The 20,010-nt window shown below is 40.8% G+C and overlaps 1 protein-coding gene across 1 annotated transcript; it reads right to left on the bottom strand.

The window, feature by feature from the left end:
- Positions 1 to 998: 998 nt before the first annotated feature.
- LOC116973266 (G-protein coupled receptor family C group 6 member A-like) lies at positions 999 to 14,558 on the bottom strand. The gene is made up of 6 exons (XM_033021177.1): positions 14,354 to 14,558; positions 9,911 to 10,214; positions 7,318 to 8,064; positions 6,118 to 6,318; positions 4,452 to 4,572; positions 999 to 2,898 (listed from the first exon to the last, which is right to left on the bottom strand). Exons 1-6 carry the CDS (start codon positions 14,545 to 14,547, stop codon positions 1,781 to 1,783), a joined length of 2,685 nt encoding a protein of 894 aa, XP_032877068.1. The 5' UTR covers positions 14,548 to 14,558; the 3' UTR covers positions 999 to 1,780.
- Between the last annotated feature and the right edge of the window lie 5,452 nt (positions 14,559 to 20,010).

Genomic DNA, 20,010 nt, shown 5'->3' with positions numbered 1-20,010 from the left:
CATCCTTAGTCAGGATCGAACCCGGGACTCTGGTGCTGTAAGGCAGAGACCATTGCAACACCCTGGTGCTGGGAAACCTGGATGAACCCAGCAATTAATTGCCTCATGTGTCAGTGTGGAGAGGGTAGCGGCGAGGGCTGCCGTTAGGTTGGTCAGGCATTGTGAGTGTGGGCCACTTCTGCGGGCTGGCAATGTTTCTTCTCTACGTGTTGACATGCCACCTGGACCTTACCGTCCCTCCCATCACAACCTATTGAATGTGATATAGAGTGATGCAGTGTGGAAACAGGCCCTTCAGCCCAACTTGCCCCCACCGGCCAACATGTCCCAGCTACACTGGTCCCACCTGCCAGCATTTGGTCCATATCCCTCTAAATCTGTCCTATCCATGTACCTAACTGCTTCTTAAATGTTGGGATAGTCCCTGCTAAAACGACCTCCTCAGGCAGCTTGTTCCATCACCTTTGTGTGAAAAAGTTACCCCTCAGATTCTTATTAAATCTTTTCCCCTTTACCTTAAAATGGCGGCTTCTCAGCTGGTGAGAGCTAGGGTGGGGAGAGACACCAGCTTACACCAGACCTGAGAGATCCCGAGTAACTGGAACATCTTCCCATCCTGTCAACGCTTAGATTATGTGCTGCCTGTCCCTGGAAATGAACTTGGTTCTTGGTTTCTTGGTCCTCCAAAATATTCCAAATTAAATTTAAACTGGAGGTGGTGGAGGGAGGACTTAAGCCAGAAAGGGTTTTTGGGAAGAAAGAGCTACCTTAAATTTAGTTGCATCTGGTTGGGTAACTATGGTAGGGTGGAGATTATTCCATGCTTTAATTGTGCGGGGGAAGAACGAATTGCTGTATACATCTGTCTTGGTAGCTGGTATCACAAATTGGATTGAATGCCCTCGTCTGCTCCTAATTGGTTTGAGTTTGGTGTAGGTCTTGTAATCCATGTCGAGCTGACCATTTAACATTTTGTAAAAACAGGTCACATTCGATGGAAGAAATGTTTTTATTTGTGTATGGGTCCCATGCTGAAACTGCGTAGTCCAAATCAGGTCTAACGAGATTCACACACAGTGTGCCAGGGTGCAACCATGAGCCTCAACGTTGAGTGCTGAGTGGCTGCACCTTTCTGGTGGTGAATCTGTGGAGTTCTTTGCCAAGTTAATGGATATTTTTAAGGCAGAGATAGATAAATTCTTGATTAGTTATAGTGTCAGGGGTTATCGGGATTGAATGGCGGAATAGATTTGATGGGCTGAATAGCTTAATTCCGCGCCTAGAACTTATGAATTTATGAACCATTGATCCCAAAGCCAGCTCTCACAGACAGCCTGTCCACACCGGGCTATGGGCGACATTTTGCTGCACTGATGTCAGTGGAGGACAAGGGTTAGTGCTTGGTTTATATTTTACGTTCCCAACACCGCAATGAGGAAGGCAGCATGCATGGCAGATACCCGATATAACAGCTTGTGGCCTCAGTGGACTTCTCTTTGAAAATTCTTTGGGTTTGTACCTGCGTTTTTTGACTGATGTTGTAATGAATCAGTGCTCTGTGGGGTAGTGCTAAGTGGGGTACAAGTGTACAGTTCAAGTTGGTTAATGGTGACTTTAAAATAGTTGCTATATGGATTTTAGCATTCACCTGCTAATATTTCAATGGATGAAACAAGGATATGTGCTTTTCTATTGTCTAAACTAATTGTAACAATGCAGTTAATATGAAAATAATGTATCCAGTATTTTCCTTGAGATTTCATATGTAGGCTAGAAGCAATTAACAACTTCTATGTCTTTTTCTCAAGCAGATTGATGCAACTCTATGATTCTTGAAACATTTGTTCTGGTTTGTGTGTTCCGTTTGCTGATTATTGGAGCATTCATTTTCAGGACCGGCCCTCACTTCTGTCCCGGGGTAAAGCTGTTCTTCAATAGAAACTCGAGAATGCCTTTGCATTTTTATAACTGGACACACAAACTGTCCTTTCTGTTTGAAATGTTCCCTTGCATGGGTCAGATAATTTGACTCAACGTTACTTTCTTTCTTGAAGTAAACTACATAGCAGGTTGGAATGAAATGGCAACATAAAATACTATAGATTGATGCTAAAATTGCAATTGATTCAGTTATTAAGGAATGTCTGTTCTTTACCACTTGAAAATGTACAATTCCAAAAGAAATCCACACAATTACATAAACAAGCATGCTAAATGTGATCAATCTTGCCTCGTTATACATTTTGGGGGCCTTTCTTCCTCTGTAAGCAAGAATGAAGCAGATAAAAGCAAGTAAAGCAATGTATCCCAACATTATTCCAAATGCTTCAGGGGACCCTTCATCGCATAGCTTCAATATAATTTGGGGATTGGCTCTCGTTTCCATACTTTTTGGAGGATTCAAAGATAACCACACTGTACAAATCACCACTTGAACTCCTGTGGTAATAACTATAATGGGAACTGGCTTATAAAAAAGCTTGAGATTTTTATGGGCAGTTGGATTAAAACTAAAAGCCAAGATGACCCTAAAGGATTTAATCAAAATGCAAGAAACACAAAGCGTAAAGCTGATGCCAAAAAGTGGTTGTCGAATTAAACAAATGAGATTATGTGGCTCTCCAATAAACAATATAGAACTGACCAAACCAACTACCAGTGATAACAACATTATGTAGCACATCCAACCTCCAGCAGCTTTCACAGCAGGTGTGTTCAGATGTTTTGTAATCAATATGCTTACCACACACACAATAAGTGTTCCTAAAATGGCAAATATGATTAGCACAATAGAAAGGGGATCTTTCCATTGCACAAAATTCACAGTAGCTTTTTGGCAAGTTGAACTTCCTGTATTGGACCAATAGTTTTCTGAGCAGTTCATGCACTCGGTCGAATCTGTAGCAAGAAAGAAATATCATGGAGACAGTGCACTGAATTTGTGAAACTGCATGATTTGACATATTAAATGTAATTTCACGTGCTTGGCTACCAGCATGAAGTCTCATTCACTGTCAGTGCATATTTGGAATTTGGCTAAATAATAAAATGCTTGACTCCTTTCAGGCATGACTTCTGCACAGGGAGCAAAAAATTGTAAAACTACTCACAACTAAACATAGACACAGAAGCAATTTGCAGCTTACGATCATCGGTTCTGCACTGTAGTAGGAAGAGGCTGGTAAAAGAAGTTTCGAACAGGGGTAAATCATATAATGCTGTTGCTTTTTGACCCTGTTCTTCAGGATAATACATCAGGCAAAGTTACCCTTTAGGCCACATAATTCTGAGGTATTGATCCAATGCCACTGATCACTTTTCCATTATTGGTATGTGTCAGAGGCATGGATTGTACTGCAATTAACCTCCCCATTGCTCTTTGCTCTTAGTAATTAGCCAGCACTAAGTAAGAGACTAAAACAGAACAAAACATCCTCAACCAATTGAACAATTTATAGTTTACATTCACCACCAAAGAGAATATTGCCTTGCATTTTCTATTCTACTTCAAACACATATTTTTTTGTAATTTCCACACACCATGACCTCAATTTCATATCTATAAAACAGAACTACTGGGAGATGGGTCTATTAAATATTTATACTAGCTAGCAATTAATAAAAGGCAGTCATCAAATGCTATCAAGTGATATGAAGGAGGAATAAAGATTAAAATATTTCAAAGGTTTTTGAAATTGTTTTCAACCTTTCTTCTTACACTAATTCTAAAGTGACATCCTTGGTACCAGAAATAGATTTTGTAGTACGATAAATTCCTAAAGTAACTCAATTAATCATAACAATTTCAGCAATATTACTCTCGGCATCTTATTAAAAACACTCTAAGTTATTGAGTTTGCAAACTCTTCACTGTGGACTGCTCAGCAATATAACAAACAACTGTTCAGAGAACATCTGTGTTGTAATTTTCAGAAATTATTTTATAATTGACAGCAAGAATGGCAAATGATAACCATGTCAGAACTGGTTACTTGGAGGCAACAACCTTAATTTGTCGGAAGTCCATTTCAAAATTGAATTTACATTATCTCAGAGACCACCTTATAAATTTCCATCCTCAATTTTTCACCGGATTCTGCACCCTTTTCTAAATCCACAATCATTGTAACCGATTAAAACATAGAAACCTTTTGCTCGCTGGAAAAGTGAGACCCTAAAGTATGCATGCTGCGAAAGAAGGAAATATAATTAACTGCTTTCAAGGCTGCTTTCAACGTTGGACCTCAGATTCAATAAAAATAATTTTGTTCCTGGTTTATAACTATTTGGAGACAATTATAAAGCAGCTTGTTAAAAGGCTCCGGGTTCTAAATATAATTTGCAACCTTACAACCTGAATGTCCAAAGATGTATCCAGTCCATGGTCTGCATATAACTTTATGACTTTAATAAATTATGTTGGATTTTCTTCCTACCATCCTGATACCTACCATTTTCTTTTGAGTAAGTTCCCGAAGTGCAGATACTGCAACTGTAACAACAATTGTTTTCAGGTGTAATGGTCTTTCTCTGTCCAGGTTTACAGGTTTCTGAGCAACGATGTTCTCCAACCTATGAGAGGCAAAAAGTGAAAATGCCTGAGTAACTAGAGATTAGCCTGTAACAGTGCTCCTTGCAAGCTATTGCCTTCAGACATCTTTCGGAACAGTAGAGAAGAACAGTGAAAATATTAAAAAATGAGAAAATATGGGAGAATGGCGGTTAGTTTCTGCAAACATTTTCAGAGGAAATTGCTCAAACTGGATTTCAGTCACATTCATAAATATAATTCAAGCTTATTTGCTTTACCAATCAGTAATTATGGGCAAGATTTAAACAGGTCTGCAGAGTTGGCTATTCCACAACAGAATGTCCAACTGATGAAACATTATATATTACCTATTCCTGAAAAAACAGCATTAAGATTATTAAATTGTTCCTGAGGAACATAATCTATCAGAATTACAATTAGTTCATAAAATGTAGATACAAGGAACTGCGGATGCTGGTTTACAAAAAGGTCACAAAGTGCTGGAGTATAACTCTGCTGGTCAAGCAACATCTCCAGAATTGCTGCCTGACCCAATGGATCACTTCAGTGCTTCGTGTCCTTAAAATCAGCTGGAGAGATCTTAAAGACATTGACAAATAATTTGGAAGTTGCATCAGCTGGAACTTATGAAGAGAGTGGAAAGGGAGCATGCAACCCAGGACATCATTAAAGTTTTTAATGGATTTCTTACACAACGTTTTGGTTTCATTTCATTCAAGTCATTCAATATACCAGGATATCAATAGTTAAAACATTAGAGCATACCAAGTGTTTGAATCAGGTTATCTTGATAGTTAATATGTTTATTTGCTTGGTTTAATTAAATTGGAAACTGACATTCTCTATCACTTAATGCAATCTGATTATACAATTGTGCTTGGATTTTTAGAAATATCCTTGCCTGCTGTTTTAGCTATATTTTCCTCCTTGTTATTACAATATTTAATAATTTATATTATGCCTGTCATCCTTATGGCCCTGTCCCACTGTACGACCTCATTCAAGAGCTCTCCCAAGTTTAAAAAAAAATCAAACTCGTGGAAGCACGTAGAATGTACGTAGCGGGTACTTTGGAACTCGGGACGTCTATTAGCGGCTCGTAACGCTAACGGAAGGTACTCGGGAAACGCGGTAAGCTCGGGAAGACTCATGAAGATTTTTCAACATGTTGAAAAATGTCCACGAGAGCCCCGAGTACCTACGAGAGGCCATTACCATAAATCTCCGAGTTCGAATCAGGACAAACTCGGGAGAACTCTTGGATGAACTCGTACAGTGGGACAGGGCCATTAAGAACTCATAACAAACATTTTAATTCCAAATGATAGCTTTTTAATGTACAGTTAAAATATAGTAAATCTATAACTTTTTGTAAAGTGCTTAAAATATTTTGAGCCCTTCACAACTCAACAATCTTCTTAAGTTTTCACCTGAATGTGAATTTGCAAATTAATGAAAGCTTAAAACCATTAATAAGCTTTATACAATACAGAAATACAATTCTAATCCACATTATTTCACAATAGATATTTCTGCAGAGAAAAGGCATCAATTTAGGCAAATACCTTGGCAATTTGGTTGAAATCAGCATTGATATTAATCAGCTTTGTTGTCACGTTATAGTCACCAACGTTTACAAATTGTATAGAACCGTTCATCCATTTCCAGTACACGATGTCATAGCCACTTGAGTAATCTCCTGAACTGTCAAACTGAAATTGTCCATTTTCAGTCATAAACTTGACATTTTTCAATTCATTAAGCATCTGTAAACGAAGCAATCGTCAATTATTTGAACTTGATATAGAAATGTTGAATACAGAGTATAAACATCATATTCAGGTTCTTGTAAATTCAAATTGCACAAGCTAAAGTGGGTCTTGGGCTGAGTAATGGATTTTTTTCAACAATGGATAGAATTTATATTAAGCAGGAAGAGTTCTATTTGGCTTAGTTGTTCCTTACTTCCGTTAATATTTCAGTTTCTGGAGAGGAACTTCAGTGGGATCTATGTTCCAATTCTTCCAAAGTAGCAGCTCAGGAATGCCGGTAACTTTGGAAAGCAGGGGTTCCCAGGAAGGAGTTTACTCATGCTTGTGGTGACAAAAATATATATTTTTTAGGCAGGCATTATAAATCTTTTCATGGTTTTAAGTTTTTACAAAGAAGGCTAGAACTTCGCTTCTTTCCAGGAAGAAGAAGATGGGAAGCTGCAAAAGCCTTTACATGTACCCCAGTTGTAAATCCCCAATTTTGGTTAACTTCGTTTTCTGTACTGGACACCCCTCTGAACTGCAAGAGCATGGATATGGTGCTGGAGGGTGGGAGATAGGCTGGGTAGTTCTATTTTGACTGGCACAGACAGGATGGGCTGAATGGACCTAGAATTATGAATTTTCTCTGATTCTATGAGTCAAATAGATTGTGAAAATAAAATACAAACATGTAGTGGACTTCAGTGGTAGGGTTATTTGAGGAAAGAAATTTGAAGGCGAGGAAAAATAAATATTTTAGAAACGGACCTGGCATCATGTTTGGTACAGACATTGTGGGCCGAAGGGCCTCTTCCTGTGCTATGTTCTATGTCCTAATAGTAATGAAGCAGCAAATGTCTTAATGAAGTGAAATATGGAAGAGTAATCCCTGTTATGAAAGTGCTGGAACAATAACGCTGGAAGGTGAAGGCCTGGTGGCAAGGAAGTGCAGTAGTGCATTAATGTTTTAGAGATGCCTGGCTAATGCAAAAAGAACCTTGATATCTTTACCTGCCATGGTGGAAAATCAAAACTTCGATTGCACTTTCCTTGATCACAATTGAGCATTCTCTTAAGGGCATAAACAATTGCATTGATTGTTAAGTATACACCATAGTTAAACGAGGTATTGGCCTCTTCAATTTTATTTGAAATTTCATGGGAACTTGTGTTACTACTTGCAATCCTTAAATATTCTTTAGTAAAATCGTCGGCATTGCTGGGATGTGTCTGCAACTGTTCCAAATATTCAGCAAAATTTGGAATTTTTCCACTTTTGAATGTAATGCCCAAAATAGTTCCTACTTCTTCGATGTGCATCATGTTGGCAACACTCCTGGAATCGGACCAGGTATCACTGGCAATCCAGGTTTTTTTTACTTTTTTCTTGATCAATAATTTGAACAGTTCACTGATATCAGATGACCTAATAAATGTGACCATAACTTCTGCAGTTGAATTCTGAATTTTTGTTGCAATTTCTCTGAGCTTAACGATCTGATCTTCATCACTCGCAGTAGGGATCAAAAAACGAAAATCAACACATATACTCAGCTTCTGTGCATGCAGGATAAAACTGTTAAGTGCTGACTGCCCGTAATCATCTGCAGTTGCAATGACTCCAACCCAGTTCCATTTGAAATGTACAATCAATTTGGCAATGGCCATTGTTTGATGCTTGTCACTAGGGACAACCCGGAAAAATGATCCAAACTTTGTTTTGTCACTGAGTATTTCTGCTGATGCCCCGTAACTTATCTGTCGAGAGTCAAGGAGAGAGCAATGTTAAAAGATTAAAAAAAATATTTGAAAATTGTGATAAACGCAAACACATCTTCTTTTAAGCAAATACCAATAATGTGAAGATGTCAACATATAAAAACAAAGACCTCCAGATGCCAGTTAATAACAAAAGGACACAAAGTGCTGGAGTAACTCAGCAGATCAGGCAGCATCTCAGGAAAACATGGACAGGGGACTTCAGGTCGAGATGAAATGAATTGTCCCAAAAAGTCCCCTGTCCATGTTCTCCAGAGATGCTGCCTGATCTGCTGAGTTACTCCAGCACTTTGTGTCCAAAAGTGTGAGGAAGTTATTTAAGAGAGTCAAGAGTGTTTTACTGTCATGTGTCCCAGATAGAACAATGAAATCATTGCTTGCTGCAGCACATCAGAATATGTAAACAAAGTACATTGTAAACAATATGATAAACGAGAAAGAATAAAAAGTTCAGTGTGTATATATACACATACCCACAAGTATACACACGCACACGCACACACACACACACACACACACACACACACACACACACACGCACACACACACACACACACACACACACACACACACACACACACACACACACACACACACACACACACCCCCCACTCCCCCCACTCCCCATTGGGCAATCTCCAATTTCTAATCTTCCTACCATTTAAAATTGTGAAAATATTTATTCAAATACAGTAAAATAGTAACAGAAAGCTGGAAAGCATTAAGATAGAAAGAGTGCAGAAAAGATTTACAAGGATGTTACCATAACTTGCCAGCCTGAACTATAGGGAGCGATTGGGCAAGCTTGGTGCACAAGAGGCTAAGGGGTAATCTTACAGAGGTATATAAGATCATGAGGAGAATAGACAGAGTGCATCCACAGAGTCTTTTACCCAGATCAGATGAATCAAGAACCAGAACCTTCTTGAGCATTGCTTTGATATGGCAGGTCCAGGACAAATTGCGAGAACAAAGCTTTCAACCATCTCCACTTTGGTGCCATCAATGTTTAGGATGGGTTTAGGAAAGTGAAATCATGCTTGACAAGTCTTTTTGTGTGTTTTTGAAGTGGTTACCACCAGAATAGACAAGAGCACGCCAAATGATGCAGTGTAATTGGAATTTTCAGGGGGCTTTGATATGTACCACACTAGAGATTGTATTGAAGATAATATACTGGCATAGATTGGAGTTTTATTAATGGACAGAAAACAGAATGGTAATGAATTCTGAGATTAGGTTGGGCTAGTCATAGCCAATCACTATATGTATAATAGATTGAATGGTCTCTGCAGTAAATGTTAAATATACGGAAGTATGATTCTCCTTTCAAGTTTGGTTTAGTTTCGTTTAGAGATACAGTGTGGTAACAGGCCTTTCAGCCCACCGAGTCTGCGCTGATCGGCAATTCCCGCACACTAGCACTGCCCTACACACACTTGGGACAATTTACCATTTTACCAAACCTACAAACCTGTACATCTTTGGAGTGTTAGAGGAAAGCGGAGCTCCCGGGAAAAACCCACGCAGGTCATGGGAAGAACATACAAACTCTGTACAGATAAGCACCTGTGGTCAGGATCGAACCCAGGTCTCTAGTGTTTTAAGGCAGCAACTGTAACACTGCACCACACTGCCAACACTGAACTTAATTTGTCCATCTATAGCTGACAACGACTTGTCAAACACTTTTCAAGCATAGCAAGGGAAGGAAATTAAATGGCACCCTTGCTCCCGATGACCATATCTCAAAAATGAATTACGATAACTCACAGGTGAAAAACAAAATCACTACTTACACTTAATAAAATCTAAACATACATACCTGTGGGATGAGGTAAAGGTTCAACATTCTTGCAATCACAATTGAGATTTCTGAGTAGGAACTCCCCACAATCACTTTTGCAGCAGGTACATAGTTTGTATAATTGCAGTGAACTCCAATGCTATTTTCCGAGGAATTAAATTTTGAAAGAAATTTCATGGCGGCTTGTACTGCACCGATGACATCAGTGCAGCTGTCATGAATTTCATATCCTAATTTGATGCCCCGCAGCATGGAAGAATTGTTTATCTGCTTGATACGGTGCACCATAACCTGGGCTGTGAAGAATCGGCTAATTCGAAAGCTACGAAGATTATAAAAAACACAACAATTTTACCCTTATTATGAATGCATTTTGTCAAATATTTTCTCCACATTTTATGAACGAATCGTTAAGTTTAACAGTTTTTATATTCCATCTTGTGTCATAGTTACACAGTTTTTTTTATCTTTAAATACAAAGGTAGGAATTACTTGTTTACATCAAGTAAGTAAGTAAGTAAGTAGATTTTATTTATATAGCACGTTTAAATCAACTTGCATTGAAACCAAAGTGCTTTACATAAAATAAATAATTAGGTTTCCGTACATCCATAGAAGATTTAAAAATAAGAAAAAATGACACATCACATTATAGAATTCAACATGAACGTTCCCCCACAACAGAATCAACATTTTCCACTGTGGGGAAAGGCATCAAAAAGTTAAGTCCTCCTTTCAAGTTCAAGTGAGTTCAAATGAGTTTATTGTCATGTGTCCCTGTATAGGACAATGAAATTCTTGCTTTGCTTAAGCACACAGAAAATGGTAGGCATTTACTACAAAACAGATAAATGTCCATATAAATGATATAAATATATACACACATGAATAAATAAACTGATAAAGTGCAAATAGCAGAAAGTGGTTATTAATAATCAGAGTTTTGTCCGAGCCAGGTTTAATAGCCTGATGGCTGTGGGGAAGTAACTATTCCTGAACCTGGTTGTTGCAGTCTTCAGGCTCCTGTACCTTCTACCTGAAGGTAGCAGGGAGATGAGTGTGTGGCCAGGATGGTGTGGGTCTTTGATGATACTGCCAGCCTTTTTGAGGCAGCGACTGAGATAAATCCCCTCGATGGAAGGAAGGTCAGAGCCGATGATGGACTGGGCAGTGTTTACCACTTTTTGTAGTCTTTTCCTCTCCAGGGCGCTCAAATTGCCGAACCAAGCCACGATGCAACTGGTCAGCATGCTCTCGACTGTGCACCTGTAGAAGTTAGAGAGAGTCTTCCTTGACAAACCGACTCTCCGTAATCTTCTCAGGAAGTAGAGGCGCTGTTGAGCTTTTTTGATAATTGCGTTAGTGTTCTCGGACCAGGAAAGATCTTCAGAGATGTGCACGCCCAGGAATTTGAAGTTCTTGACCCTTTCAACCATCGACCCGTTTATATAAATGGGGCTGTGGGTCCCCCTCCTACTCCTTCCAAAGTCCACAATCAGTTCCTTGGTTTTGCTGGTGTTGAGGGCCAGGTTATTGCGCTGGCACCATATGGCCAGTTGCTCGATCTCCCTTCTATATTCTGACTCATCCCCATCAGTGATACGTCCCACAACAGTGGTGTCATCAGCGAACTTGATGATGGAGTTTGCACTGTGGTTGGCTATGCAGCCATGGGTATAGAGTGAGTACAGCAGGGGGCTGAGCACGCAGCCTTGAGGTGCTCCCGTGCTGATTGTTATCGAGGCTGACACATTTCCACCAATACGAACAGACTGTGGTCCTCTGTGAATCACCCGAGGCTGTGGCCTATTTGTGGCCTCCGCAACCAGTCTGATGTTTTCAGGCCCTCTTGCCGGAAAGCTGGAACTCCGGCGTCGGGTGAACACTCCTCGGTGGCTTGGAAATGTCTGGAGCGGCCGCTCCCTCCCTGGAGACTGCAGCACCCAAAGTCGACAGGCCGCACTGGCCGGAGCTCCAACTCTGGCGATCTCGGCAAGAGATCCCAGGCTCCATGGTGTTTTAAATCCAGCGCCGCCCGCCCGCGGCTGGACGCTCTGCAGCCACAGCTCCTCAGATGTTGGAGTCGGCGGTCACAGCTCTCCGAAGCTTACCGCACGGCGACTCGGCAAGGCATCGCCCGCTCCGTGATGGTGTCCCAGCGCTGTGCCATCGCCAAAGCTGTAGTCCCAGCCGGTCCTGACAGGAAACGCTGCTCCAGTCCAATTGTAGGCCACGAGGAAAGGGCGAAGAAACAGCTCAGTGGGAAGCGGCCTCTCCGACCAGGTAGGGGACTAGTAATAAGGTTTTCCCCTTCCCCTCCCCCACTCCCCACATAAAAAGACCTCCAACTAACATTTTGTTTTTTAACAGGACAAAAAAATAAAAATAAAAAAGGGTGAAAGGGCGGACTGCAGGGAGAGCTGCCATACACAACGGCGCTCCACTCCTGCAGTCCGCCATCTTTTCTCTGTGTTGCTCAGTCCGATCCTGGCCTCTCTCCACTGGCTTCCTGTGCAGTTCCGAATAAATGTCAGAATCCTCCTTTATGTCTACAAAGCCCTTAATGGGCTTGCCCCCACCTACATCAAAAGTCTGCTTACCCACCACACCATCTCCAGGTCCCTCAGATCGGCCAACTTGGGGTTACTGAACATCCCGCGGTCTAAGCATAAACTCAGGGGCGACCGCGCCTTTGGGGTTGCAGCTCCTAGACTGTGGAACAGCATCCCTCTTCCCATCAGAATTGCCCCCTCCATCGACTCCTTTAAGTCGAGACTTAAAACTCATCTCTACTCCCAAGCCTTTCTTGACGTCCTCTGAGCGAGGGCTATATGTATGTAGTGATGTTTGTATTTATTCTATGAACCACTGTTGTATAACGTTAGTACCTCCACCAATGTAAAGCACTTTGGCCAACGAGAGTTGTTTTTTAATGTGCTATATAAATAAAGATCACTTGACTTGACTTGATGATTATGACTCTATTACTCAATGAACCCAATATGTACAGGGATGGGAGAGGTTGCAGGTTTGATTTGATTTGTTTATTTGTTCCGAACAAGTAAAGACATAAATAGGAATAAATAACAACAACAAAATCGAAATAGTCAAACAATTGGACAATCCAGGCAATATTTGCAAAGCAATGAAAAGCATAAAGCAAAATTTAAATGTCCAACACTTTTTCTTTAAAAGCTCGAAAAGGAGTGAGAAGAAGAATAACTTATTTAATCTCACCCCTTCTCCCTAAACCCTTCTTCCATATCTAATAATTAATTAATTAATCATAATTATACCCCAGACAATTTTTAGAGATGCATACAGACATATATACACATACAACTGATATACAAGTAATATGTATGGTAACAAAAAAACATAAATAAATAATAAACAAAATAATAAATAAACATTAACCCCTGTTTGTCAACCAACCCCTTCATCCCTGTACCTTGTGAAAAAAAGTTTTTTGTATGTCATTTTGAACTGGTTCGTGTTTGGACATTGCTTTAACTCCACATTCAAACTGTTCCACAATCCTACTCCACAGACCGAAATACAAAAAGTTTTTCTGGTCGTGCGGAATCTTTGTACCTTAAAATTAAATATTCTTCTTAAATTATAACCCCCCACTCGCTCATTGAATAATTTTTGTATATTTCCAGGTAAGTTTTTATTTTTGGCCCTAAACATTATCTGTGCTGTTTTAAATGCAACCAAATCTTCTAATTTTAATAATTTTGACTGTAAGAATAATGGATTAGTGTGATCCAGATACCTGACATTGTGAATAATACGTATTGCTCTTTTTTGCAGAATAGTTAATGAATGTAGCGAACTTTTATAGTTATTGCCCCAGACTTCTGCACAGTAATTTAAATAAGGTAAGATTAGTGAACAGTAGAGAATGCGGAGTGATTTGTGATCCAGAACCTGCTTAACTTTGTGTAATACAGAAATGCTTTTTGACAGTTTGGATTCTACATGTTTAATGTGTGATTTCCAGCTGATTCTATCATCCATTATAACCCCAAGAAATTTATTTTCATGAACTCGTTCAATTTCAACCCCATTTATCTTTATATTTGCTTGTGTATTTGTTCTGCAATTACCAAATAACATTATTTTGGTTTTGCTCAAGTTTAATGATATTTTGTTCCTGTCAAACCATGTTTTCAGTTTGCCCATTCCTTTTGTTATTTTGTCCAGTAGTTGTTTTAAATTCTCCCCAGATGACCATCTTAACTAACGACAGGTTAATTTGTAAAAGTTAAGATAATCTGGCTATACTTCACTGGCTGTTCAACATTCTGGAGCATTGTAAAGCTCTGACAGAGAACATCAAAATGCCTTTCTTACTTAGCTTCTTTAAAACATCTTTAAGATAATTGAAGCTTACCCTCTTAAAAATACAATAATAAAAATTAACGGGAAAACTAATGTAGATTGATGCACACTTACTCTGAGCAGTTTAATATTCCTGGTTGTGTTCGGTTTACCAACTCCACTTTTCCATGGATTGCAAAGATCCCACCAATGATGATGTCTCCTGGAGCACTGATTACTACAGACTGATGAGAGTTATCACAGAGTCTGATTGCACGTAAAACTGTGAGCCAACAAGAAAAGACGAGTATTGTAAGCGTGGAAACCATGTTTAACAACTCAACAGGTAGATTCGGAGTTTAGATGAGATACATTCGTACTCGCAGCTAAATACATCCTGTTGTAACACTACCCACTTTTGGGAGGAGCTATTCTTGTATCATATTTCCTTCTGTAAAATTATTTTAACATGCAAAATTAGTTATGTTTCAAAGTATTTGTCTGGCTATTATAATGTTTGGAATATCCAAAGATCATAGTAGGTGCATGGAAATAGCATTTTTTTCTTTACTATTGTAAATGAATCTGTTCAGGGAAATTTAACACAACGCTTTAAACAGATCTTTCAAGCTTTTAAGGAAGGCAGGCAAATCTTCAGGTTTTTTTTTGTCAATTGCAATTTTGACTGAATTGAAAAATGCTTTCACCAGGCAGAGTAACATGTTATGTATCAGCACCAAACAAATATGAATTTCAAACAGATGGCATAACTCGAAGGGCCGAATGGCCTCCTCCTGCACCTATTTTCTATGTTTCTTAACATTCCCTCTGGCAGTTATGATTTCACGTTTTGGTTTATTCACAAATATCGCTATTGGTATTTGTTTATTATTGTCAAGTGTACTATGCAATAAACTCATACCATGCATGAGTACAATCAAGACATATACATGTACAACATGGACACAAAATGCTGGAGTAACTCAGCGGGACAGGCAACATCTCTGGATAGAAGGAATGGGTGACGTTTAGGGTCGAGACCCTTGTTCAGAATTCTAGTAAAATAAGCCAACAATGTCAGAATATATACTTAATAACAGAAGTTGGATCAAAAGAAAACAATTCACAGTTAAATAATGAATACATTATGCTAAAAAGAAAACAAAATCCTTTGCAATTTAAAGAAACATTGTTGGGACATGTCTTTTATTTTTTAAATGTCAATCACATAAAATTTCCCTCAAATAATATTTTGCATGAAAATAAAAAAGGATACAAACAGTTGTGTTCAGTCTCAGATCATCCCCAGGGAAAGGCATGAAATAGAATACATCTCAAAGAAAGCAAACTTTCAAAGCGGTAGGAATTAATAAGCAAACTGTTGTTCACAACCTGCACTAGAACTAAAGTCAACTGAGGCCCTCTGCTGGCCGAGATATGAAAACTCCAATAACTGAAATAAAAAGGACACAAAGTGCTGAAGTAGCTCAACGGGTCAAGCAGCATCTGTGGAGAACATGAATAGATGACGTTTCAGGTCAGGACCCAAAATGTCACCTATCCATGTTCTCCAGAGATGCAGCCCGCCCCGTTGAGTTACTCCAGCACTTTGTGTCCTTTTGTGTAAACCACCAGTTCCTTTTTTTCTATAAACTGAAATAAAAACAAGGAGTATTGAGGACAGCAGCAAGTCAGGCACTATCTGTAGAGAGAAAGAAATGAAAGTTAAGGCTTAATCAGAGACCTTTTTACAACAATCAAAAAGTCAGAAATAAAACAAGTTTCAAGTTTTGGTGAAATGTCGATGCGGCTGAGAGAAGGAAAAGGGAAGGTACACAAAAATTCTGGAGAAACTCAGCGGGTGCAGCAGCATCTATGGAGCGAAGGAAATAGGTAACGTTTCGGGCCGAAACCCTTCTTCAGACTGATAGGGGGTGGGGGGGGGGAGAAGGAAGGAAAAAGGGAGGAGGAGGAGCCCGAGGGCGGGGGGATGGGAGGAGACAGCTCGAGGGTTACGGAAGGGGAGGAGACAGCGAGGGCTAGCAAAATTGGGAGAATTCAATGTTCATGCCCGTCGTACGCAGGCTACCCAGGCGGAATATGAGGTGTTGTTCCTCCAATTTCCGGTGTTGCTCACTCTGGCAATGGAGGAGGCCCAGGACAGAGAGGTCGGATTGGGAATGGGAGGGGGAGTTTGAAGTGCTGAGTCACCGGGAGTTCAGGTAGGTTCTTGCGGACTGAGCGGAGGTGTTCGGCGAAACGATCGCCCAACCTCCGCTTTGTCTCACCGATGTAAATCAGCTGACATCTAGAGCAGCGGATGCAGTAAATGAGGTTGGAGGAGATACAGGTGAACCTTTGTCGCACCTGGAACGACTGCTTGGGTCCTTGAATGGAGTCGAGGGGGGAGGTAAAGGGACAGGTGTTGCATTTCTTACGGTTGCAACGGAAAGTGCCCGGGGAGGGGGTGGTACGGGAGGGAAGGGAAGAATTGACAAGGGAGTTGCGGAGAGAGCGGTCTTTGCGGAAGGCAAACATGGGGGGAGATGGGAAGATGTGGCGAGTGGTGGGGTCACGTTGGAGGTGGCGAAAATGGCGGAGGATGATTTGTTGTATTTGCCGGCTGGTGGGGTGAAAGGTGAGGACTAGGGGGACTCTGCCCTTGTTGCGAGTGCGGGGATGGGGAGAGAGAGCAGTGTTGCGGGGAAAAGGGAATGTCTGTTCAGAAGATATCTGAAGAGATCAATGACATAAGCGTAATGCTGACTGAAAGAGGGCAGTAAAAGGTGAGTGTTAAGGAGATGCAAGTAGCAAAAGATAAATTACATTTGAAATAAGAGAAGAGGAAAGACTGGATCAATCATTACAAACTGCCCACTTAACTACCCTAATCATTCCTCTGCCCTTTCTCCCTCTAACCTATTCCCTATCCCCTCTTACCCCCACCACTAAACTGGCAGCATTTCTCCAATACACCAGTCATTGCTATGGTGCTGCGCTCTGGTCTCCTAATAGTTCTGAACGTTTCACCATCTTTCCTGCCACAATTCCACTCTGTGCTCATTTTTACATGATAGATATTGTCTTCCTTTCATAAAATATAGAACAGGAATATGTTCCTTGACCCACCGTAAGCTTGATGCCAAGTTAAATCAATCTCACCTGCCTGCATGTGATCCATATTCCATGCACATCATGTGGTTATCTAAACACCGCCTCAATGTCACTATCATCTCTGTTTCTACCACCACCCCTGGCAGCTGTTCCAGACACACACCAGTCTCTGTGTAAAACCTTGGCCTGCTCCTTACCCTTCCTCTGACCTTTCTTTTCCCTTTCTCAACTATGCCATCATCATCGCAGGAGACAGGGGACAGTTGAGAGCCCAAAATCCATTTCATGGCTGGTACTCCCATAGCAATTGAGACACAAAACCTATTTTGTGCAAGGACTCCATTAATTCCTTCCAATTTCTTTGTCTCAAATGGATCTATCATGACCGGTTTATATTATATCACTGCTTTCAATTTGTCTTCTCCTGCTTCTCATTGTGGGTTCTAGCATGGGTGGCTGGACTCTGGAGTATGCTTGTTCAATTTTCCAAGTATGCTCTCCCTCTTTCCACTCAGAAGAAATTTAGGATTTCCCCTCTCAATTCAACCCCTCTGCACCACCATCAACCAACTTCCAAATTAACAAGACACATGCAACATACTCGTGATCATGACCAACTAAATGTTTGTGTGTGATAATGGTACTCAATTGTTTTTATTATCAATTTTATACTTCCATAAAGAATGTGCATTCAAATAAGAAACATTTCTAGAACATTCCTCGTTGGTGAAGGATTCTAAAGCGAGCAATCCAAGTACCAATTTAAATTTCTGGCCTGTATGACAATGTTAGGAATCATTTCTCACGCAGAAAAATTGAAACGTTTTGCAAATATCTGCACCCTGCTGCTTTATTTAAGATTTTTCTGATCAATATTTTTTTTGCTAGTAATGGATTTTAAGACATTGGAGTCAAATCAGTTGGATAGAGTTGACCAGCCATGATTTGTGTAAGTAAATGAACAAGGACTCACCCACGGGACTTGCCCGCTGTGGTGGTGGACCTACATCGCAGACAGGAACCTGCCCGGTAGGCCCAACTCATCCATTTCACACTGGGGACATGCCCAGCATGGACTGAGGACCCACGCTGCAGGCCCGGCTTGCCCGCTGCAGATTAAGGACCCACGGAAACCCACCTGGAGAGCTGGTAAGCAGACCGGCTGTGGGAGGGAGTGCACGGCCTCGATGATGTACTGGGCCGCTGGAGGCCCTGCAGCTGCCTGGGGCTCAGATGTACCGGGCGCCGCTCCAAGAGACCGAGCACGTGGACCGCACGCGGCCTACAGCGGTGGAGCAGCGGTGGAGGACACCACGGCTACGCTTGGCCAGGCTGACCCTGCAACACCACCAGGTCAACAGAACTTCACGGTCAGATCAAGCTCAGTGCACTTACAAAAACTGGGATTTGGAAATGGCGTCAAACTGGCATCTCTGTATACTGTCTCAGTGTCCTACTGCTATACATTTGCACTGTATGTGAGATGATTATCTAATATGTATCTAAGTGCTTATGTATAGTGATATCTGTACTGAACTGAAAAAAAAAATCATCTCACTGTACATGTGACAAATACAATACCATTACTTAGAATTCAGGGGATGAATGGCCTGCTTTTGTTCTTAAACAATTCATTCTTGAGTAATCTGAAATAAATTTGATCAGAAATATAATGAACAGTTTCATCAGAATAGTCATTATAAGTGATGATGAATTTGTTCAAGAAAGGGAGAGAATCCATGGAATTCTAGACTGGTGAGGCTCACATCAGTGGTAGGGAAGCTATTGGAGAGAGTTGTTCATAGATACATAGATGCATAGTCAATAGGTTGAGGAGTAGGCCATTCGGCTCTTCGAGCCAGCACCGCCATTCCATGTGATCATGGCTGATCATCCACAATCAGTGCCCCGTTCCTGCCTTCTCCCCATATCCCTTGATTCCACTAGCCCTGAGCTCTATCTAACTCGCTTTTGAATGCATCCAGTGAATCGGCCTCCACTGCCATCTGAGGCAGAGAATTCCATATATTCACAGCTCTCTGTGCAATGGTTTTTCCTCATCTCAGTTCTAAATGGCCTACCCCTTATTCCTAAACAGTGGCCCCTGGTTCTGGACTCCCCCAACATCGGGAACATGTTTCCTGCCTCTAGCATGTCAAATATTGTTTTATTCTTTCATTCTTTCATCATATGACAGTCCCACCATCCCGGGAATTAACCGCGTGAACATACGCAGCACTCCCTCAATAACAAGAATGTCCTTCCGCAAAATAGAATTACCTCCCATTTAGAAGTGAATGGGCTAATTAGGGGCAGTTAGCATGGAATTGTATGCGGCAGGTCTTTCTTACTAATGCAACAAAGCTGATTGATGAAGGTAGGGCGGTCGATATCATCCACGTGGATTTTAGTAAGGAATTTGATAAAGTCCCATGTGGTAAACTGATCCAGGTGATGCAGATGCATGGGATTAACTGAGACTCGATCGTAAGTATATGTATATATAAGTTGACTTCCACAGAGGCCTGTGCTGGAACTTTATATCTGTATAACTAAAAGCTTCATCTTGACCACTTCCTGTCTGCGCTGTATATTGATTTTAGGAAAAAAACGCTACCCTATATTGCTATGAATTTTGGCCTTCTTACTCCCAGTCCCGCTCGAAGGGCCGAATGGCC

Source organism: Amblyraja radiata, chromosome 5 (assembly GCF_010909765.2).
Source record: "Amblyraja radiata isolate CabotCenter1 chromosome 5, sAmbRad1.1.pri, whole genome shotgun sequence".
In the NCBI taxonomy this organism is placed as follows: Eukaryota; Metazoa; Chordata; class Chondrichthyes; order Rajiformes; family Rajidae; genus Amblyraja; species Amblyraja radiata.
This window is presented reverse-complemented; position numbering and strand designations above follow the sequence as displayed.

Excerpts from the sequence above, each read along its gene's own strand:
- LOC116973266 (XM_033021177.1), bottom strand. The coding sequence starts at position 14,547 with ATGGTTTCCACGCTTACAATACTCGTCTTTTCTTGTTGGCTCACAGTT. Across the intron at positions 6,319-7,317 it reads TTGATTTTCCACCATGGCAG|ATGCTTAATGAATTGAAAAA; the intron begins GTAAAGATATCA and ends CTTCGTTTACAG. Across the intron at positions 4,573-6,117 it reads ATTTCAACCAAATTGCCAAG|GTTGGAGAACATCGTTGCTC; the intron begins GTATTTGCCTAA and ends TGCCTCTCATAG.